Genomic DNA, 14,652 nt, shown 5'->3' on the forward strand with positions numbered 1-14,652 from the left:
ATTGAGTCATGAGAACGAGGCAAGATGTGATTTTGACATAATTTCTAATACATAAATGTACTTATTAAGTTTATTTGTTATATGTTATTTTCCACGTGGGCACAACCTTGCACCAATTTTGTCTCGTGAGATCTTCTGGCACGAGATCTCGCACCATCCCTTGCAAACTACCTTTATCCCGTATTGACATTGTTTAGTGTTTGAGCTTATGCTGTTGTCTGAGTGCTTTATATTGTCTCATTAGTTAATTGTGCCGTCAAATGGAGCCATCCGGGCGCACGAGGCAGAAAGAGTCAGCGTTTACATTATCTCCAGTGAGACTCAGAGTCACCTTGTCATCACTCTCTCCAGCCAGAGCACTTCTCCAAATGGACCTCATGCAGTTTGAACTTAGATGGAGCTGCTTATCACTCCAATACTCTGTCAGTTTGGCCAGACTCCAAGTCCCAGAATGCATCACTCCCAAATACAGGCAAAGCTGCATTTTTTGTCTCTTTAGCAGCTTTTTCTTCAATCTTCTTTCGCTCGCTGCTCATTTCTTCGCCACGTGCCAGTCTCAGGGGTCAGGGAGAGGACCAGAGATGGCTTTTAAAACCCTGTAGATAAAGCATTAACGGTTAACCCCACAGACTAAACAATGCGAAGCCTGCAATCCCTTTAACAGTGTTGGTCATTAAGTACAAAGGAATCTCTTCTTGCTGGCTTATCTCTTCAGGGTCGCCAGACTCGCTCAGCAAACCATCTGCAGCGTTCGCAAATTGCTTTAGCATGGATTCTTATGTCAGTCGTGTTAATGTATTTAATAGGGAAATGATTTATGTTGAAATGTTTTTGACCCGTCCTCAGATTTAAAATGTAAAAACATCTTCATTGCTGTTTCCGAGCACGATTCCTTCTGCCAGGACAGAGTAGGGAACCACCTGCTCACCTCAAGGTAATGCAATGAAATCTGCTCCGAGAGAAAATCACTGCAGAGGTAAAGGTGAAAATGAGTTTAATCCAGCACAGCTCACCGTAATTGACCTTTATTGCTGCCTAAATCCAACCAACATTTGTATTCATTCCACTCATACAATTATGACCGAACATTCATATTTTTCAATGCCATTATTAAGTTTGCCTCCACTTTCAATATTACCAACGTCCAAACAATTACATACATCAATTGAAATGGGAACGTTATGTTTGCATAATGTTGATTTTGCCAGATGTAACCTGGTTTATTCATATTATTTACAGAGAAAAGCAAGATTAGCGCCACTCAAAGCTTTACAGACAAGACCAGTCATTCTGTGTTCACCTTATTAGGGTTTTGTCTCATTTTTCACAACCTCGCCAGCTCAGGGAACTCTGTCAAGCTGTGGCGACGTCTCTCTTTATGTTGTAAGACTGTAAAGAGCCAAAGACACGCTTGATGATAGGCTCGCGTACAGAGCAACGCATATAGTGACACTGATTGAATATGTCTGGAAACTTTTCCTCGGCCAAAAATCGTGATCTTTTTGCATTCTTTCAGCCAAGCGCTAGTAATGATGCTGAAATCTGATCAAATGACATAACATTAGATCAAAGTGAGAGTACAGTTCAGTCATTGCCAAGGCACAGAATGCGTTTGGGCTTCACTGTGGTTGTGTGGTGAAGTCGTCATCATGCCTTGTTGTTTGTGTGCTTTTTTTTTTTTCAACTTCACAAGGGTTTTTGTTTGTCTTGCCACTCACATTTTTGCTCTTTTGTTTTTTTTTAAACTGAGTGTTGTCTCTTTTCCATAGGCTGTAGAAGAAAATAATCCTGTTCTGTCTTAGGGGCATTAAACTTCACATTCTGATCTATGAAGTTTGAACTTTCAGAGGCTTAGTAACATCCAGCTAAGCAGAGACTTCTTAGACATTAGACACACTTAGTTATCTATTGAAATGAATAGATTATAGATATGGTATAATATTATAAAGGTGGTAATGTTTCAGCAACTTATGTGAATAAAACCTGTGGTCAATTAAAAAAAGATATTAGGATATAGGAGAAACTAGGATTAAACAATCTGGTTCAATTTGAATTTAAGGTTTTACTTTGAGTAGATTTTAATTAATCCCTTCTTTAAATGTGCCCTTAATCTTACTTTGGCATCCTTAATAGTGAAGCCATCATTGCAGTCTACTCGGCTCTTTTCATGTGCTGATATCCAGGAATGAAATGAAGAGGGCTTTTCCCTTTGTCCCACTCTCTTCCCCCATACACCCCACCGTCCCATGTCCTCAGGGGGCGGCGTGACCCAAACAGGCGCCCATCCGGAAGGCCCACCCCGCACCGCTGGCACCCTTTAGACGGTGCACCTCATTATATATGACCTCTTTAAAGCCTGCCCACTTTATGTCAGTGTTACAGTATACATCAACATGAATTTAACCCATTGACCCTAATATGGGCCTACCAACCCCCTCGCATCCTAAACCATGAGCATGTCTTTGGTCAGGCATGGACAGAGTGACTGACTAAACCTCTCTTCCTTTTCTGGAACTCAGTATTTTTTAAATGTATTCATAAAGTCAGAAGTAGTAGTAATTATCGCTTGATTAGTTTGCTGCTAAGGTAATAGCATGACTACTATTTAAAATCCATAGTGTTAAAGGTGCATCATGTAACCTCCACCTGCTTGTGTCCTTTGAGATGTTACTACTTTGCCTGGATTGTTCCACAGTATGACATTAAATCTATCTAAAAAACATGATTTTTCCTGGCTCTTCTCCACAGATCTGAACTGTATCTTGACCTGGTTGCATGTCTACATTTAAGTCCATACTGTGGAACATTCTTGGCAATATCATCCGTATGGAGGCATGCAGAAAAGCCAGAGAAAAGTTACATAGTGCACCTTTAACCATCAGTAATGTGCAGATGAGTCCGTGCCCAAAACCCCTTTACACTTGTGGGCGCTGCTTGCATCACTGTATATGTTCCTCTGAGCTATTTCTGTGCCTGTGTGGGTTGAAACACTATTGAGAGCCCTCGAATGTCTTTTTGCCAAGTGCTTGCAGCTGATTTACAGAAAAACTTGGTAATATAGAGCAGGCTGCTTTCTAAATGTGGTCTTGGGTTTATGAATATTTAATTAAAAGGAAAACTAGAAGATACGGAGCCAGACACTGATGTAACGGAGACTATAGTCTTGTTGAGTGCCTGGCATAAAGAGAAAGAGACATCTCGCTATGTGGCATAGACTGTGGCATAGACTGCTTTAGCCTTTGATAAAGACCTGTGATTTTGCCTTTTGCAAAGTTTCTCAAAATTTCAGCATGTGCCCATAGTATTTATAATATGTTATAAATTAAGCAATATATTTTGTAATTGCCTACTTGCTTAAAATTGTTTGTAGCTCTATTAGTATACACAAGATAGTATTAAGATATATTAGTTTCAATCTTATATTTGTGGAATGTCCCTATTTCATGCTTACATTTGTCTTGCCCAATAAAGACAAGCCGTCCTGTACGTAATGATAAACCGTAACATAAATGGAGCATGTTTTTACATTTTGTTCATTGTAAATAAATAGAAATATCTAAATTCCTGTTTGAAACCGCAGAACTGAGCGAGTTTGTTACCAGTCTGTCCACACAATGACGGCATCTACATTTGCATAACCGATCTGACCACAGTTTTGTTCTGTGTCCGGTGTAGCTGGGATGAGAGCAGCTCCATCAGCAGCGGTCTGAGTGACGGCTCGGACAACCTGAGCTCTGAGGAATTCAACACGAGCCCCACCCTCAACTCCCTCCCGACCACGCCCATCGGCTCGCGCAGAAACTCTGCCATCGTGGTACGTCCAGCACACACAACGAGTTCACTCTATGCAATATACGGCTTATTGATTTATACCGCTTGTACCAGTTCATCTGCAGAGGTGTTGATGAGGTGATGCCTACAGGAAGGGCAAATAAAGGCAGGTGGAAAGATCGACGTTTAGAAAGTGATATGAAAAACAAAGACTGATTGAAATTCCGCACACACCCTTGGAATGTAGTTGACCTGCAGCAATCAATGCGAGTTTGGTGGATACAATGTTCATTTTCATACTTTCAGACGGTTGAGTCACTGAATGATCACTATACACAGTATTAAAGGCACATTATGAGACGGTTATGCTGTTGATTATTATAAAATATATTCAGAGACATATGGTCACAACCCAGTCTGCTTGTGTTAACATGGGAATCAAGCATCAAACTAGTGTCTGATTAAAATGCAAATCACTGCTTGCTTGGGGCGGACAGCCTTGGAGATCGTGTAAGGGAAATACCAAAAGGACAGAACATGAAGGCAAACTTTAAAAGCATTACGTTCACACATCATCCTTCTGTTTCTATGGCAATAAAATGCAAGTGTAGTTTTCTGTGGGCGTCTGGGATCAACTTGGCCAGAGTCAATATCGAATTCAGCCTGTGGCATTGTTCAGCATTTATTTAGCTCTTTCTATTGTAGCGCCTGATTTAGGTCACGCCCTTCCACAGCATTCAGGGAGATATGAAGAGAGTGAGCCACAGTAAGCAGATGCTGAGCCAGACAAAACGACATCTATTTACATTTTTAGGGAAGTGCTAATGTCTACCAAAAATGGCAATCTTCAATTCATTAGCCTAATGAGATTTTGTCCTGTTAATGTATTGAAACTATCTAGTTTCAGTACTGGTTATAATATCAATCTAATTTGGGAACTTTTGACAAACCCCCAAAAATACTGGTTATATTGTCTGATGCACATAAATTGTTAAACACAATAAATCCAGATGAACTATGAATCCATTAATTAAATATATTAAAGAGGCCTAATGATTCAAATTGGCCTTAGGGATTTGACAAATTAAATCAAAAGCATTTTTTGATTAAATGCCTAACAAACCGTACAGTAACAGGACCATCCACACACACAAGAACAGACATAAACACACACACTGGGGCCATCTGCGGCCCTCCTCTGGGGCCAGAAACCCGGAAGAACCTGGACCCTCCCTCCACACCAGAACGGGGTAGTCATGGCAACCGACACCCCCTGCAGCATCATCGCCGTGGCAACCCCCCCATTAGTACAACGTCATCATCATGCACCCCACATTGTCTACATGTGCGCAGGCTTCCCAATCTCCCTGCAGCCCGGAGCAGGCGTGGTCCACATCGTTTCTAAAGCTGCTTTTATTGTCTGATTTGGTTATTGTTGAATTGTTTCCTAAAAGAGCTCAATAAGAAATGTTTGGAATCTCCATCACTTCCAGAGCAGTGAAACTACGCTGTGTGAACACATCTAAGACAATGTTATTTTATCTTGTTTTTCAGTTGTGCTGCCACAATCTCTGTTGTTATTCCTGCTTTCCTGATGTCTATCTCACTCATGTTGTTTCATTAGGCAGGTGTGTGGGAGGAAATGACTATGTTTTATTAACAAGCCTGGATATACAGCTCACATGGCCCCGAACCTGCCCATGGGGTATATTGATTTTAATAAAAGGGGAACTCCCACAAGGGCCACTAGTTCCACTGTCCTAAGCTTGCACTAACAAGTTGCCAGATAAGTTGAGTGGCTTCCAAACCTCTGCAGGGGGCAAAATAACGTCCCCGAATAGTACTCATATCCGCCGTTATACTGTAGATCCCTCTCCCCTGTTTACCATTACATAAGTACCTTTTGTTGTTTCTGTATATTTGAAACTGGCCGTTCCTGATTGTAAAGATTTAATGAGTTCACTGACTGTCAGAAAGTGTTTGTGATCTGGATTTGATAAGGTTTTTTTGAACACGCGCACTCACTGTGCATCACACTGTCTCCTGCTGTGGACCTGCTTTTGTCTTTGAAGTGTTCCAACAGAGCACATAATGGGATTTGGTCTGTGGAGATGAGACCGTGATGACGAGACGGTTACTTCATTCTCAAGCCACATGACAAGAAATACTAATATTTAATAGATATCATGTATTGTGGTTATGAACACATTCTAAGCCTTTTTTAATCTATAATTGTTACATCTTCTTCAACACAATTATTTTAATTGTCTAAAATGTGTAGTATCTATTTTAGTATCATACTAGTTGGAGGAGAGCCTCTATTGTCAATATTTTTTTTTATCCTTACATTTATTACTTTGTGGGTTTATCACAATGTATATGTTTTAAAACATACATGATAGTACAAGGTGTATTTGTGTAATGAATGAAAAGTACAGAAAAACATATTTTTAAACTTGGAATTTTATTGTTGGAACCGCAGCTCTTGGCATAGAAATGTAATCCAAAAACAGAGGCTCATTAAACCTACTCCAAGGTTTTGTTTGTAATTATGGTTTACAATGAAAGGGTTTGCATCTTATTGTTGTCTAAGAGTAGCTTTGTGTGTATTTACAGATGCGCACAGATGCAGAGAAGAGGTCCCTGGTGGAGAGCAGCCTTTCCTGGGACACAGATGACTCTAAACCCAGTCGCAAGAGTTTGGGCAGCAGCATCTACGAGACCAGCAGCCTCAAGTCTGAATCAACCAATAAATGGAAGAAGTCTAAAGCGCCGGGAGAGGGACTAGAAGGAGGAAGGGGAGAGTTGCGGAAACCTCAGACACTAGGCCAAGGAAACATGCTGAAGAGAGGACGAAATCCACCTGTGGGAGTCACCTCTCCTATCACACACATAGCTCAGAGTGGGCTCAAAGTACCAGGTAAAATGTTACACTTAGAAACAAGACACTGATTCATTTAGCAGATTCAACAATGGACAGTTGCACACCACAATCAATTGTACTCGTAGTTGTAGTAGCAGTAGTAAGAATATTATGGACACTCTATCTTCCTCCCACTGTCCAAAAATGTTCCTCAAATATATTTGGTGAATCTATCTTGACACAAGACTGAATACCAATGTGTACTCTGTCTGAGGTCCCCCTGTCTCACACCATCCCAGACAAATTAGCATTAAATTAATTACCATGTAAATGTTCTGTTATCAAAATAAGTAGAATTCTCTGTACCGCCATATTGATTTGTTTAAAGAAGGAAGAATGTATCAATATCATAGAATTTATTCAACATAAATATCAAAACATTATTGCTACACGTTGAACTCATTTACATTAACCTGAGCTGCCCCTGTGTCTTCACTGTTGCACTTCTTTGGCCGGTCTTTAAGGCGGATTCTCTGGCCCTCACAGACTCGCTCATTCATCCACAGCTGCAGCCTCCAGCCTTTACAAAGCGGTGCCATGTATCAAAACGCCCATCAGCACCCACTGTTTCTCCTGCCCTCTTCCCACATTCACACCAGCAAACACACACTGACCAGCGCGGTTTTATTTCCTATTGGGCAGGGCTATCCAGCTTTATTTGAGATACACAATTTATAGCACCCAAATAAAGGCCAAAACAGCTGGCGCAAAGACAGTGCGTATTTGTATGGGCAGACCAACTCCGCTCAGTGCCAGTTTTTAGAGTAGCACACTTAACACTGCCTCCCACTCACACATAAAGAGCATAATGGAGAGGATTGTGCAGCTCGTGATAAAGCACACCATCTGGGAGCTGTAGATTTGAGCACACATTATACGTACAGACAATCAAAAGTACAGGATATCACTTATAGGTCTTTGTTTGTCTGCTTTTATTGCTGGGGGCTGTGCAAACGGGTCACTAATTGCAGGATAGGATAATGTTGAAATATCACATAGGCTTGTTAAGAATAATATCAAACAATAATATATAGGATTGCAATTCCTCATCACAAGTCCGACCTGTGGCTTCAGGCTGGGAAGTGCACACAGAATAGTTTTTGTTCCGGGCAATGTCATTTCGAATCACATGGATCCTCCCATGGGCTCTATAATGTCTATTATCATTGTTGAGTATAATAATGCACCTATTACTTTCGAATGGAAGAGTTATGCATGATTAACTTGACCTTGGACACTTTCATTTCAGTTTAGTTTAGTTTATTAAGCCCGATTGTCAGACAGAAGTACAAATACACATGAATAAATCATACACATACAATGCGTACAATGTCATTTATTAAAGTAATATTAGACCCAGGATCTATGTTCGAATCTGATACGATTGTCGGTCAGTCTGAGCTCTGAGAAGACTGCAGATGAGCTAAGAATAGACAGATTATGACTAGCTCACCGCTGAGATACATTTCTGTGTCTGCCTCTATCTTTGTCATTTTTACAAAGCTTCAGCCCTGAATCCTCTCAAACACGCTGTCCTCATCAGTAACACAGGAGTGATCTGCCCTGTCTGCTAAACACACCGCGCCGTCAAGTCACAAGGTGTTATTTTTCAGGCCACATTTCAAATCGAATACCTTGGGCAGTGTGGGTCAGGGTGGGCTTGTTCCTTTAGCTTTTGTGCCCTGTAGCGCTGCGGTTTACACAATGAATGGTTTATGACTTGACATGTAAACTACATTTTCTCATTTCTAGAAGACGGTCAATTTTTAATGCGCAAGTGTGCATAACGTGTCACATTCCAGTGTAATCCAATGACAGCCTGTGTGTGTGGCATTTAACGCATGTCAGCCCATATGTATGTTTTGCGGGTTTATAAATACTCCTAAGTGAATCCATATGTCCCAAAGCAGCACACCGGTGGGTCTAGTTCAACTGCAGTTTTTTAACTTTTAGTGCCGTGTATATAAACTCTCTAAAACCCCCTTACATGCATATTAAGAGTGTGGCCAGTGCAGAGTTGTGAATGTGGGTGGTGCAATTTGTCTAATAAACAGCTTTTTCCTAAACAATCTGATTAATTTACTCAGATGTGGATCAAATCACACTATTTTAATTTCCCCTTCGCCTCCACCAAGTCACAGTTGTGTACTTCCTGGCACGCTTTGTAACGATGAACACCCATTTTCCGTAACCACAAATGGCAACTCCAAACATGCTTTAGGTTTAAGACATACACATCCTGGAAAACTGGGGAAAACATCTGGATGGAAAAGAAGAGTAATTGTGATAAGGGCAGTTAATAGTCTGTCCAGCCAGACGGGGATGTGCATGTCCCAACACAGTGTCCAGATAAGATATGTCCTAATACACCTTTCTTTTCCAAGTCATTAGAAGCTCTCATCTAGTTTAAATTTACTTTAAACCACACTGTAGTAATTGGATCTGTATTGATTTGCTTTGCTAATGTATTTATCCTGTCTTTTTTGTCCTCTTTTGTCCTTTTTTAGGTGTGGTGAAGCCCGATGGAAAACCTATGGAGAAATCTCGTCTTGCAATGAAGTCTTCGGGTCTGCAGCGTTCGTCATCAGATGCTGGTAAAGAGAAGACCGGCTCGGTCGCGAGTGAGCCACGTAAACCTCCATCTGGCCTGGTCCGACCCTCAACTGGTGGAAACTTTGGCTTCAAGAAACCGCCCACGGCTACAACTAACGGGACAAATAATAGCAATATACCCACTGGGATGAGCACAGCTAGTACCATACCGAGCGGCTCTGCCACAGTCGGGAAAAACCCCAAAACCTCAGCAATCCCCATCAAACCCACTGGCAGTGGAGGAGGAGGTGGACGCAAGACCAGTCTGGATGTGTCTAACGGTGATCAGAGCGGGTTTCTGTCCCCTAATGCGAGGTCATCTCTCCAGTACCGCTCCCTGCCCCGTCCTGCAAAGACAAGCACTTTGACCCTGACTCGTCCCAGCTCTGCGCGGCCTCTGAGTACCACAGCCGACACCAGCTCTGGCCTGGTCAAGCCCTCCACCCCACAGACATCCAGACTCAAAGAACCAGGAACAGGGCTATGTAAACCAGGGAGTCGAGGCATCCCCAGCCCTGTCAATCAGACTGACAGAGAGAAGGAGAAAGAGAAGGAAAGAGCTAAAGCGAAGGCAGTGGTGTCAGACTCGGAGTGTGGGTCACTGAAGGGCAGTCCGGCGTTGACCCCATGTGAAACCGGGTCAAAACTACAGGGACTTAGACCTCCGAACAAGAGCACAGACATGCCCTCGCCCAGCACACAACGGTACATAAATGATTTAACCACATACATTTCCCTCTCTGTCTTTGTCTCATCTTTCTGTCTTGTGTTTTAGGTTATCTGGTATACGCAGTCTCTCAAAACCATCGATGGTCCATCATGACAAAGAGAATATTAGCCTTGACGTTGGCGTTCAGGACTCCCTTCCTCCTAAAATTGCCCCCTACTCAAAGATCCAGGACTTGACCAGCTCCTCAACTTCCTGTCTGTCTCCCAGTCCCGCTCCGTTACTAAATGTGAATTCTTCATCGTGTTTCTCGAGCTCCGGAACAGGCTTAGGCCCTCGGCAGGTGTCCTCCCTGGGGGTCGGAGAGAGCGGGGGCAGCACCTCGCCTCTGCTCTACCCCCGGCTGACCGGACTGCACCGAAGTCTGGAGTCGCTGCCTCTTCAAATGAGCCTGGCCCCGGAGCCCCGGAGGGAGAAAGAGAGAGAGGCTTTGGTGAGAGGCTACACCACTTTGGAATCTCGAGACAGGGACAGAAAAGACAACAGAGCCCCTCCTGCGAGCTGGAGCGCCGGAAGCAAAACGCCCAAATCTGTTACTGAAAGGTGAGAATATGTTCAGTATTTTTGCAATCATTTCTAATATTACCCGCTATCTCCACCTACTGGCGAAATGGAAAAACACGTAAAACGCACAGCCCCACACACATGCCAGTTTGTAAGCTTTGTTAATCTATTTTTAGATTAACAAAGCTTACAATTATTAAAGCTATTATCAACGCGGGAAGTCATAATTATAGGCTGCCAACCGCTATCTACCGCTCTCACTGTGCCTCCTTTGTATCGTGAACGTTTAATTAGCGCCTGTACCGCTACTTTAATAATGACATTGTTTAATCCCAACAGCCCACAGAGAGACAGAAACACGCTGCCTAAAAAGGGTTTGAGGTAAGTCACTGCAAATTCACCCACTCACATTATTTATAGATTATAGAACCGCGGCGTTTTATGCTTTTGCCACTGTTTATTGCTCATTTTGTGTGTTTTTGTTCACATTGTGTTGTAGTTTCGGAGGTGCCGCACCAGCCGAGACTGAAGTAAAAGAGAAAGGAGAGAGGAGGCACTCTCATACTCTCTTCAGCATGAACGACTCCCTCACTCTCCCCCTGCTGTCTTCTCCCACGTCCCTGCCCCGCACTTCAAAGACTAATATGGGTGTGTATTTTGAAAGGCTTCTAAAATGTACAAGCTGTTGTTGCCGTTGTTGTAACCGTGCAAAACCTTCAAATGTTTTGCCAGTCCCGAGCCCTGTCGGTGGACCTCCCAGGATGATCCGCTCCAACAGTATCCCGACCCCTGACCCGTCTCTGGAGCTGTACACGCCGTCTCCTCTTGGCAGCACGCTTTCTCTGGCCGAGCGTCCGCGCAGCATGGGAATGATGCGGTCTGGGTCCTTCAGAGACAAAGACCTGGATGAGGGTGGGCCTCTAGCACACATTCTGGTTAAGTTTGTCGATTTTCTGTTTTTTGTCTGTAATAAATTGTATTATTTTTTTTTAGTTCATGGCTCTGTACTGTCCTTGGCTTCCAATGCCTCATCCAGTTACTCCTCGGTGAGTGCCAGCCCCATGCAGATTCAGGTAGCTACACTTCCCTTCATCGTATGGCCTGGTGTGGGTTTTGTGAATGTGTGTTTGCAAGTGATTGAGACGGCCTCCCTGTGATCATTGTAGAGCTTGAAATCTTCTTCCTCCTTCTGTTTTCTTGACTTGTGTCCTATTTTAACAACTCAACTTCTTATTCCCCTTGGCTTCCTAAGGCTGAGGAAAAGATTCAGGGAGAGGTAAGTGCATTCTTGCCTGCACTTTGTCTGTAAACTTTACCTTTCATCCATCTCTCACTCCGTGTATGTGTTTTGTGCTGATTATGTTGACTAATGGACTAATGTTCTCACCATACACCAAGCAGAACACTTAGGTCTTCAGTTATTATCATTTTAGTTGGTTTATCATGATTTTTTTTTTCATCATACTCTTTAGAGCAGGGGTGTCCAAACTTTTTTCACCGAGGGCCACATTTTGAAACTTATATGGAGCAGAGGGCCACAAACAACCCGACAATGTTGAATTTGAAAGTGAATACTTTAAAATTTTGCATTTGTTATTGTTCGATGAGCATCCACACCTTTAATAATACTCGGGACATTATTAATAGGTTGTTATCACATACAAATGGTTGAATTCTTCCAATTTTACGGTAAAAGTACTACTTTTTGTTGTTTGGACCAACTTAGCAGGAAGCCAGAGGGCCAACAAAAATTGGTCTGCGGGCCGCATTTGGCCCCCGGGCCATAGTTTGGACATGCCTACTTTAGAGCCCTAGATTTGTCCTGTTTTAGTCCTGATTTTATTTAGTACACATTCAGACCAGACAAGTTTGGTTTACACCGGGTTTAGTCCTTAATAGATTAGCAGATTGTTCTAAAAGCCAAATGCTGTTTTTCTAATTAGCGTTAATCAGTGACTCATCTGTAACTTTTATTTTTTTTCAGCAAATTCGAATGTTAAGGAGGGAACTTGAGTCTTCACAGGAGAAAGTCTCCAACCTGACCACACAGCTGAGTGCAAACGTACGTAAACTTCTGCATATTTCAGACGTGTTCTTGCAGGTTCTGTGCAGACTGCAGCTCTTTTTGTTCAAAAAGACGTTGATCCATCTCAAGAGAATTGTCAGAGCTATTATGCATGGTTCACCCCGTGGGCCTGTTCGAAATACCGGTACCTCTCCGTCTAGTTTTACAGCCCATTAGCTGTCACTCACCCTGATGAACTGTCCACCTCAGTGTGAAGTGGCCTCAGGCTTCGGCAACAGATATTCATGTTCAACTGACAAGATGATTCAAATTTTAAAGGTATTATTGTCAGTTGCCACTTTATTAGAACATGTGCATAGATAGTAATACTGTTGTCAAAAGTATCAAAACCCAAATACTAATTGATACTAAAACTAGTATCGAAACGAGATACTAATTTGTGCAAGAATCAATACTGGAAAAGACATTCTTTAGCAGCTTACATAAAGTGCAACATATATTAAAAGAAATACACACATAAAAGACTAAATTTGACCTTTTCAAAATAGTTTACAAATTGTCTTGCTCTAAATCACTCGTATAAGACCACATGGTAATATTTAAGAAACTACTACTGTAATGTTTAGCGTTATAATGGGTGTATTGAAATCACTGCAAAGCATTAAGTACAAAAAAACAATTTGAAATGTCAGTAGTACTAGATACAAATAAAACAAATAATGATAGTTGTAAAAATTGTGTTTTTAGTAGTATTTGCAAAGGTTTTTATAGTCTAATAGTCATGTTGTCGTTCTTTTGCCTACACGCTACAAGCAAAACAATGTTCATCATCAAATTAAAAGTGTTTAATCCAGCTGCAGGGTGCTAGTGGAGCTGTCTCAGCACATTTCTGAAACAACTCTGCACCAGAGCAGGCCCAATATAAATCTCACCTTTATCTGAACCTTTCTCTCACCACTTCAGGCCAGCAGACCCACACACAGGTGCCTCGCCCAGTCTTTCCGCTCTGTTTCTGCCCCTCCGACCACCACGGGCATAATAACACACGGCTTTATAAGAGTGTTAATCATTCGGCCTTGCTCCAGTGATATTTCTTTGTTATTTGACCTGTATAGGTACCAAGGACCATGTCATTATTTTACTCTGAAAGTGAAGTGAAGGTTCATTATTTTTTTGCTCAGGACTTAAGTGGGTGTGTGTGAGAATGAGATTAGGAAGGAGGAGATTTTCCACCTACCGGCACTTTTGAGCTTTTACCTGAATCACAATATTATTGCAGGCTCTATCCAGTGTGAATGAAAATAATTGTTAATTTAAGGCAATTTGTTTGGTATTTGTGAACCTTCTGAATTATTGTGTTGCTAGCAAACAAACTAAACAGAACTGTAGCCATACAAAAATATCATCATTATCTAAACAACTTATGCACTAAGACAGTTTGGATTATCATTATAACTGTAAAATATTTTTTCTTTCTCCAAACAGGCGAACCTCGTGGCGGCGTTTGAGCAGAGTTTAGCCCTGATGACATCCCGGCTGCAGTCGTTGTCGTACAGCCAAGAGCAAAAGGTAACCAGCCCCACCCTGTATGTCCACACTTTAAACGAAAAACACACACGACCTGCACATTCCTGTCACATTCCTGCACTCATCCAGGATCATTCTATGCATGTACCAGTAAACCCCCTAACTACTAGTCCTGCCAAGCTGATGGACTGTTCCATAGTGTTAGATTTAGATGCTAACACTGAGTTTAAAAGAAAGAAAGAAGGGTTTGGTGGCCTGACACCAGAACTAGAAGGTAGAAAAGTAGATGTCTGCTACAGATTGATATGGCTCCTGCATTAAAATATTCTTGTGATTTCGTACACCTTTTTAGCCTCTTTCTTATTGGCTGCTTTCTTCCTCTGGGGCAGTTACAGTGTGCAGAGGTTAGAGGACCAATGAAAGAAAACATGACCTTACGGCAGAGTAAAGCAGAAGTGGAGAATAAATAGTCTGCACGTGCTCTCGTACAAACCATGGCATTCCTGCATTCTTATCCCTTTGTATGGGTGCGCTCTGAGTACTCTGATGATCGCCTGGAGCAGGGCTATGTGTGTGCGCGGG

General features: G+C 42.2%; 1 protein-coding gene across 9 annotated transcripts in view; it reads left to right on the forward strand.

Moving 5' to 3' along the window:
- Nucleotides 1-14,652, forward strand: part of nav1a (neuron navigator 1a) — a 76,481-nt gene that overhangs the window by 55,186 nt on the left and 6,643 nt on the right. For 3 of the 9 annotated variants that reach the window (XM_072449870.1, XM_072449871.1, XM_072449878.1), the window contains 11 exons: nt 3,676-3,814; nt 6,388-6,691; nt 9,202-9,991; nt 10,062-10,556; nt 10,857-10,898; nt 11,017-11,165; nt 11,250-11,429; nt 11,511-11,590; nt 11,770-11,793; nt 12,502-12,579; nt 14,029-14,112. In XM_072449870.1, coding sequence (XP_072305971.1) covers nt 3,676-3,814; nt 6,388-6,691; nt 9,202-9,991; nt 10,062-10,556; nt 10,857-10,898; nt 11,017-11,165; nt 11,250-11,429; nt 11,511-11,590; nt 11,770-11,793; nt 12,502-12,579; nt 14,029-14,112 — 2,365 coding nt within the window. The remainder of the gene's footprint in view (nt 1-3,675; nt 3,815-6,387; nt 6,692-9,201; nt 9,992-10,061; nt 10,557-10,856; nt 10,899-11,016; nt 11,166-11,249; nt 11,430-11,510; nt 11,591-11,769; nt 11,794-12,501; nt 12,580-14,028; nt 14,113-14,652) is intronic. The other 6 variants (XM_072449874.1, XM_072449875.1, XM_072449872.1 and 3 more) reach the window with 3 other exon arrangements.

Source organism: Eucyclogobius newberryi, unplaced genomic scaffold (genome assembly GCF_026437365.1).
Source record: "Eucyclogobius newberryi isolate DKJ021-1_F unplaced genomic scaffold, fEucNew1.0.hap1 SCAF_17, whole genome shotgun sequence".
NCBI lineage: Eukaryota > Metazoa > Chordata > Actinopteri > Gobiiformes > Gobiidae > Eucyclogobius > Eucyclogobius newberryi.